The sequence below is a fragment of the Sinocyclocheilus rhinocerous genome, unplaced genomic scaffold (genome assembly GCF_001515625.1).
Source record: "Sinocyclocheilus rhinocerous isolate Xijiao unplaced genomic scaffold, SAMN03320098_v1.1 scaffold1053, whole genome shotgun sequence".
Taxonomy (NCBI): Eukaryota; Metazoa; Chordata; class Actinopteri; order Cypriniformes; family Cyprinidae; genus Sinocyclocheilus; species Sinocyclocheilus rhinocerous.
The window spans coordinates 633551-642676 of NW_015638958.1; the positions used below are offsets into that span (position 1 = coordinate 633551).

Sequence of the window (9126 nt, forward strand, 5' to 3'; positions counted from 1 at the left end):
AGTCTCAAATCCAAAGATTCTTTATAAAAGTTAAGAGTCAGCAAGATAACAGAAGAGGAGGATGTAATTATTCTACTGGTTTTAAAGAAACAGTTCACACAAAAATTTAAATTTACCCATACCCTCAGTTCAGCCAAGATGTAGATTTCTTAATTTGAGAAGATTTGGAGAAATGTGGCATAACATCACTTGCTCAACAATGGATCCTCTGCTGTGAATGGGTGCCGTCAGAATGAGAGTCCAAACAGCTGATAAAAACATCAAAATTATATATATGATTAGTCCATCAATTAATGTCTTGTGATGTTAAAAGCTGCGTGGTTGTAAGATACACATTTTTGTAACTTTCAACTTTTAAAATTCAACTTCTGGCCAAAATACTAATCCATAACAACGCTTCCTCAGCGAAAAAGCCCATCTCCTGTTGTCCTTTCATCCATCAATCCATCAACATATTTGTTTAAAACGGTTTTGAATGTTTTCATTATAAAGAGTGATCTGTGCATATTTCTCTCCTGATTCAGACAAGACGACCTTTTTTTACTGGAGACAGCAATATTCCATATTTTAGTTAGAAGCAAGTTTGAAGTTAAAATTGTCTTAATGATGCACTTGTTTCCTACAAACATGCATATTTTCCCTTTAAAAGACGTTGATTGATCGACAGTAGTCGTGAAATACTTCTGATGGCACCTATTCACTGAAGATGATCCATTGATGAGCAAGTGTTTCAACAAAATTTCAACTAATTTTAATTTTTGGGTGAACTATTCCTAATGTGTAATATTTTTTATAGCGGAGTTACAGCTCATCATTTAGGTTATTATAAATTTAAATTCCCAAGATTAAATTGTTCCTGCGGTACAATACATGTGAATTTGACTTTCTCTCTAGGTAGAAACTAGGCAGCACACTAGGTTTTGAGACGGCAACTAAAACAACAGAAACCCTGGCACAAATCCTCATAGGCTATTTTGTAGGACTGTTTCGTAATGTCTTTTCCTCAATGTTAGTCATTGCTTCCAGCATTTAACACAACATTTCCGTAAACTGATGCTATGCATAGACGTCAGGACAGATATAGGGAGTGAGAAAGAGGACATTTTGTAAAGAAAGAAAGAGAGAGAGAGAGAGAGAGAGAGAGAGAGAGAGAGAGAGAGAGAGAGAGAGCGAGCAGAGGGCCAAGAAGAGAGAGGCAGCAAAGAAAAGAGGTAAAGGCAAAAGAGGTAGCAAAGGAAAGAGGCAGAGCAACAGTTACAGTCCTCTTTTATCCCTTTCTTGACCGGGGGAGACACACACATACCTATACAAGTGTTCAGTGTTGAAGCGCAGGCCTTTCCGTTCATACTCAATATAACGTTCATTCTCGTCAGGATTATTATCTGTCGGACAGCTGGGATTCTGTTGGTCCATTTTAACGGCTTATTTTGTTCGTTTCCGCTTCGGACTCGTCGGGTTTCTGTTGGATCTTTATTGTCTGGCTAGCGAGCATAGCTAACCGCAGCTAGCCGGATAAATCTCTTTCCTCGGCCTTAGGAGCCCATTACACACACACAAAATGGCATTAAAACGAATTCATAAGGTAAAACGTTATATTTTATGTTATTTTTTTTAATTCGCTACCTAAACCCTTTGGGTTTTTGCTTGATATGTAAAAGATATAGACGTTAGCAAATGCTATGAGGATAGCAAGCTTGGTTATGAAGCTTGGCTGTTTTTGTTTTTATTATTAATATTATTATTATTATTATTATTGTTGTTCATTTTAATGTTGTTTGTTGTATTATTGTTTCCTTAAAATTCCAATGCTGACATTGTTATTCAATTAACGTTATCTATCCATCTATATATCCATCTATCTATCTATCTATCTATCTACATTTATACCACGTAATAATAGGTGCCACATTGTACTACATAGCTTTACAGCATTTCAGTCTATTATAGGTTAGCTATTTGCAACATTTCTTATATCAAAAAGGAGGAAATACTGGAATTAGATTTTACATGGTGGATAAGGAGGATTTTATGTGGATGTGTTTCCTCTGTGAGTCACATCCAGTTAAACAGAACCTTATGTGATTTCTCATGCTTGAACTCAATGGTGTTGATTCAGATGAATACAATTTATGAATCATCTCGGTCACAGACCTTACTAGTTGGGACAGGATTTGCCTTAATTGGTATATCCATCTATCTATCTATCTATCTATCTACATTTATACCACGTAATAATAGGTGCCACATTGTACTACATAGCTTTACAGCATTTCAGTCTATTATACGTTAGCTATTTACAACATTTCTTATATCAAAAAGGAGGAAATACTGGAATTAGATTTTACAAGGTGGATAAGGAGGATTTTATGTGGATGTGTTTCCTCTGTGAGTCACATCCAGTTAAACAGAACCTTATGTGATTTCTCATGCTTGAACTCAATGGTGTTGATTCAGATGAATACAATTTATGAATCATCTCGGTCACAGACCTTACTAGTTGGGACAGGATTTGCCTTAATTGGTTTAGAGTAAATCTTATGGGCACTTAACACTGGCTTCTTATCAGTTCTTATGGGTTACGAATATTATCCCTTGTATTAGTGGTATTCTTTCATTTTGGTAAACGCAACAACTTTGCGTCATTGCTAGAAGTTCTTCCTGGAAAGCTACTATGAGTGCTCAATACTCCAGTTAGAAATATCCGGCCCATACCTGTGTGAAGTAGTTGCACAATAGTTGTTGAACTTGGCGACAGGATGATTTTTCCCTCTTTCGCTGACTTTGAGAGCTTCTATGATTTAGACTGACACAGCAGATTGTTTGTGGGCTGATGGCCAAATACTTGTGTGGCTTGTTACTCCCATATCAAGCAGTTTTCAGGGCTTTGGCTTGTTTAATAGGGAAATGGGAAGTATGACAGAAACTGAAAATTGAGCTGAGAATTTTAGGACAGCATTTATGCCAAGTGGGCACACAGACGTCTGGTTGAAAATACCAGCCGTGTATCTCTAAAGTGATGGTTTATTCCCCACACCCTCATCTGAAGTATGCAGACGTAAAAATAGCTGCCACTAGTGCTGATGTGCACACTGTCCTATATTGGTTAGCTGAATTGGTGTCGTACATTGATTCCCAAGAAGACTCACCTCCATCTACGTCATCCACGCTGCTTTGATTAAGGATGACAGAGAATGAAATTAACCGTACTTATTGAAACACTTGTAGTTTGGTTGTCTGTGTGTTATTTTTTTTGTTGATTTGTCTGCCATGTAACAATTAGCTGAAATGTTGTTTACGAATTAAGAATGGCCTTGATTGAACTTTCCGGCCCTGTTGTTCTTCTCGTGTGGATTGTGACACTGTTTAGTTCCTACTAGTTTGGTTAGTTCCTCATTAGTAGCTCAGAGATCAATCTAAGCGAATCTTAGACTTTCATACAGATTTTTCACTTTATACAGCTAAATTATGCCATTTCTGTTGAGCTTGGCTAGAAGAATTCAGATTCAGTTTTCTTAAAACTAGAACGAGACTAATAATCATATTATTTTAGTTCTTAACTTATGTAATTGTTATTGAATAAAGTGTTTAATGTTTTTATTGTTGCAGTCTAATGTGACAAAGTAGAAATAAATTTGGTTCTTCATTTTGTTGGAGGAAAATAATCAGTACTGGTATCAGCTGAAAAAAAATAATATCTGTGGTTGAATTTTTAATAATCCCTCAGGTTTGAGCGACTGATGTTTAAAGTCACCTTTATATAACGCTTTATACAATACAGATTGCAGATTCACAGTAATAAACAAAAAATAACAGTCAATGATACAATCAAAATATGACTAATTTTAAAAAGCGGGTCTAACAAGATGATAGTGTTTATTATGAAACAAATTTAATTTAGTTATAAGAGCTCTACAGAAGACAATATTGTTGATCTTCAGCTCGAGTCAGTTCAGTGTTGATTCAATTCAGTTCAATAGATGTTGCAAAATTTGTTAATCATGCAACACATTCCATTCAGCTATAAAGAATAGAAATTTGTAGTGTCAACTGGTTTTATATTCAGAGATGTCAACAATATTATAAACAGTCTACCTGTGTTTGTTTTGATGTTTCCACCTTAGTCAGCCTCATTATCAAAGAAACCTCTGACCTCTATTTCCTGTCTGCTCACATGCTTACATGCACAGGCAAGTGCTGCCAGAGGGTTGTCTGCATTTTGCATACATGAGTTCTCGGAAATGTGCTATTTTCTCAGAAGTGGTTTATATGGTCACTGTATTTTCTCATAAAGAGAGACCGAAAGCTCTAGAACCGTAGTTATTTCCTTGTTGTCTTAATGCCTAGGTGTGGCTAGAGATCAGAGGACTGGTTTATTATGCCAATATTTGTCATTATTACCTAAACCAGTGCTAAACCAGCACTTACCTTATTGTGAACACCCATTTCACCTAGAAATGTAGCCAAAGCACAAACATTGAAACCTGTACTGCTGCCTGAAGACCTTGGCCAAGTGCTGATGTAGTGTAGTGTAGTGTAGTTGAGTGGCCATTATTGCTATTTTTTTAATGATAATTTTGAATTTTTTATAAAAAATTAAGATTATTTTGGGATATTTCTTTTTTGACACAGTAGTGATTGCTAGGCTACAACAATGTAATCAGTATTATGCTAATATGCATGATTAATTATTGCTCAATCAACCTCTGATGATGTTCTTCATAAAGATGCATTAAGAAGATGACCTTATACTGTCGTTTCCTGCCTGTGGTTTTTCCAGAGAAGAGAAAGCTGTCATTATTCAGATCGGTGAGAGTGAGTGAAATTATAGGATAATCTGTCCACTGTCCTCATCTAATCCTGATGACACATGAGTCTCCGCTTTGATTGTTCTCCAGAATCAACAGTTTGGGCCTCTGGGACAGACGAGCCATCTTGTGGCAGTTCATAAATTGCGTTATCTGTCTGGGAGATGAATGCATCAGTGTAAAATCTGGATTAAAATAAAAGGGCTCATCAAGTCTATTTCCTACAGAGACATCTTAGATTTCAGCTGTTTTAGTGTCTAAATGTGGATTTTAATAGAACCAGTTAAATGACACAATGACTGATAATGTGCTTGAAGTCAAAATCAGATTGCTCATCCAGCAAATTAAAAGAGTCTATCCATCAGAGTATGGTACAATTGGGGCATTATAACTGGTGTTGTGTCTCACTCATGCTCTGATAGTGGCATAAGACTTATTGTAAAAACCTACATTTTTAAATTAGTCATTTTCTACATAACATTATGAACCAGCTGTTCGATACCCACCATTAGGGATGTAACGGTATGAAAATTTCATATCACGATTATAGTGACCAAAGTTATCACGATTATCAATACTATCACGGTTTTGTTAAAATTAGATGAAAATGTTCAAAAAGAACTGATACACACACTGAAAACATTTCAATAAGTTTTATATTTGAAAATCAACGAACAACAAATACAATTAGCAGCTATATGCACTTTTTTTTAGCATAAACATTAAATTAACATTAACATGAAGCCCTAATAATAATAATAATAATAATAAATCACTCACAGAATTTCGCAATTCTGATTTTAAATCTTGAAATTCTGAATTGTGATGTATAAACTCGGATTTGAAAAAAAAACAATTAAAAGGTAACAGTTACCTTTTTATTTCTTTGTTATTTTAAAGCAAGAAACAAGCTTCCATAGTCTTGTGTATTGCTTACATACATTGCTCAAAACCAAGCAGTTTATTAGTTATTCAAGAAAAATTGGTTATACAAGGTTTCAAATGGCCCAGTGATGTGACACAAAATTTTGTCATTTTTTGGCAAGTTCCAAGTAGTCTCTCAAATAATAGAAGGTTATGAAACTGCATGTAAAAGAATTATACAAGCACATGATAATTTTTAAGACAGAATTCCCTTTAAAATAGTTTTAGTTGAGTATAACATGTCACAATGCAGGATATATCAGATTCCAAAAGTAATTTCACGCCAACTAGCTTTATATAATTCTGTCAATAATTTGTATGTCATTTTTTGTCTGTAACTAAACTCTTTTTATATATTAAGATATTTAGAAAAAAGATTATAGAAGCAATGCAAAGAGTTTTTCATTTTTATGTTTTATTTCAAGAATGAAATGTATAGAAACTGTACGGATGGATGAAAGACGACATAGTTGATTGGATGCCCAGAATTTATTTTGAAAAATTCTGTGCACTACTGATGCATCCTCTCTCTCTCTAGGAACTGACTGATCTGGGCCGGGACCCTCCAGCACAGTGCTCAGCAGGACCGGTTGGAGATGACTGTGAGTTATTTTGCTCTTTGTTTTCATTACCTGCCTCGGAGCATGTCACTGAACTCAACTTAATGAGACGTTTCTTATTCTTTATGTGCAGTGTTTCACTGGCAAGCAACAATTATGGGACCTGTAAGTGGATATATGTTCTTATTTGCATATGCATATTAATGATGAATTGTGACATTTATTTGCATGTGATGTCTGCATTGTTTTACTACTGCATTATCAAGTAATTTTGCTCTGTCGTTTCCTTACAGAATGACAGTCCATATCAAGGGGGTGTGTTTTTCTTGACCATTCATTTTCCTACAGACTACCCTTTCAAACCACCTAAGGCAAGAATAATTAACTATTTAAACAACCTACGGGTTATTCTGGCTGTAAGATTGACATTGTTTCATGATATTTTGCATTCCCAGCAGTTTTTTTTTGCACATACTGTAGTCAGATGCCACAACCGAAACCTGCTGATATTCTGAAGATGTGCAGTAAAATATCAGTGGTAGGTTTGAAATGTATGTGGTCTGATCATCTGTTTCACCCTCTAATTTATAGGTTGCATTCACCACAAGAATTTATCACCCAAATATTAACAGTAATGGCAGCATCTGTTTGGATATTCTAAGGTCGCAGTGGTCTCCTGCGTTAACTATCTCTAAAGGTGAGCCAACAGAAAAGAAGCGCATTGAATGTACCTTTTTCTTAAAAGTCATTTTATGGGATCGCCAAGATGTGCACTGATAATGTTTATGCCATGCGCCAACCTCTCTCTTCTTTCTGTTGCAGTTCTATTGTCCATCTGCTCACTGTTATGTGATCCAAACCCAGATGATCCATTAGTGCCAGAGATAGCACGTATCTATAAAACAGACAATGAAAAGTAAGTATATTTGTGTCTTAATCCTCAAAAATAAAATGTTTAAAGTTATATATTAAAAAACAACAAAGACAGTTTTACAGTTTTAATCTAGGCTGATTATTCTTTAGCTGATGTGAATAATAGAGATACCTTTTACGTAGTGTAAATTGCTCTTCTTAGGTATAATAAACTTGCCAGGGAATGGACAGAGAAATATGCCATGTTATAGGGGTTAAGGTGAGCAAGGCATTATGGGAGAGTGTCTTTGTGTGAGCATGAAAGGTTTACTAATCTCTAGACATCACCAGGTTGCAGTACTGTTGGTCACTGGTTGGCATTCCTACTACTGGATGCACTAATGTTATTAATGGATGCAGCTTTTTAAAATTTTATTATACATGAGAAAAACACTATCATTCAGAAATAAATGCAGTCTTACCAAGCATAATAGACTTCTCTCAAAACATAAAATCTCACTGACCCCAAATTTTTTGAATGGTAGTGTATAACTGGTAAAAAAGTCATTTTATTTTGATTTTTTTTTTTCTGTTTGCTAAAATTAATATTGTGCATGGGACATGTTTGCACATAAACTGGTGTGATTCATAATTTTAAAAAAATTGTTTTTCCTGCAAAATCTTTATTTCTGCATTATTAATTTGGTTGTGATTTAATTCATTTCCATGACTTCGTTTCTATGAAAAGTCCACTGGAAAAATGCTATAGAAATTCTGTGGCTCTCACACATACTAGCCAGTTATAGCCCATTTATGTTTTTTTTTGTATGGTTTTATCATAGGTTTAATGACAAATGTTTAGTTGAGGTAAACAGTTCAGGTTTTTACTATCACCAAAGTAAACACCAGAAGTAATGTTTGGAGTTGCAGTGTAGACGTGAAGAGGATGCCACTGTGTTTGACCTTGAGCCGTTTCTGCAGTTTATGTTGGCGTGAGCCAAGTTGGCAGACGGTCTGCTTACCCAGCATGTGTGACTGCCTCTGCAACAGCGTTTGCGCCAATGCTACACATCATTTCTCTTTCTTCTCTTTCTCTTTCTCTCACACAGGTACAACAGAATAGCTCGGGAATGGACTCAAAAGTATGCCATGTGATACCTGAAGAACATCAGACCAATCTGCAGTATAGCTGGAAAAAAAACTTTTTTTTTCTTCCCCTCAATGAATTGACAGTTCCCCGTGTATTCAGACCATATCAGTTCTGCTTGGTTATTTTGACCCCCTTCAACCTTCATTCATATGCTGTAAAAAGACCACGACATTGCAAAGATCACCAACTTTATGTTCAGAAAAATGCTCGTGTCAAAGAAGCATGTTTTAACTACGAGCTCAGCCATTTTTTATTGAGATAAGAAAAAGAAAAAAAACATAACTAAGGTGAAACCATCGAACGCTTCTGACTCACGCCACTGGCTAGAGGTGCTACTTAAGAAAAAGAAACAACGATTCTGCAGGTGCCAGTGTACCTCAAAGTCGATCTGTTGCTCGGTTGGCCTTCATGTTTTTATATGCTTTTACAATAGCAATGAGAACTATGGTCTGTGAAATATATTCTTGCTTATAACTTGACTGTTTCTTACTAAATCAGTCGCGTCATTGTATCAGCAGTTACGAAAAAATATATTTTGCATGTTAATGGAACAATTAAAGTAATTGGTCTGTGGTCTGCCAAAAATGAATATCTGCAGACAATGTTAAGCGAATACATGTCCACTTTTAGAGTCTGAGAACTTATTTTGTTACTCCTTTTCTCTCCTCTTTTTGATGTTTTTAGAATGGGGAGCTATTAGTTTGTCTATCCTCCTAAACACTGTTCTCTCATTGCACTGAATATATGTGATTGGAAGCTCTCAATGGATGACCGATCAACTAATAGCTCTACTAGCTGTTCATTTTGTTTGCTCAATAAAGTTGTTAAACTATCA

At 35.4% G+C, this 9126-nt stretch overlaps 1 protein-coding gene across 1 annotated transcript; it reads left to right on the forward strand.

The window, feature by feature from the left end:
* The first annotated feature begins 1284 nt into the window (after positions 1–1284).
* LOC107750337 (ubiquitin-conjugating enzyme E2 D2-like) lies at positions 1285–9126 on the forward strand. Its single transcript, XM_016565679.1, has 7 exons — positions 1285–1582; positions 6268–6331; positions 6423–6454; positions 6583–6660; positions 6881–6986; positions 7112–7205; positions 8251–9126. The coding sequence occupies exons 1-7, from the start codon at positions 1559–1561 to the stop codon at positions 8294–8296; spliced, it is 444 nt and encodes a 147-aa protein (XP_016421165.1). The 5' UTR covers positions 1285–1558; the 3' UTR covers positions 8297–9126.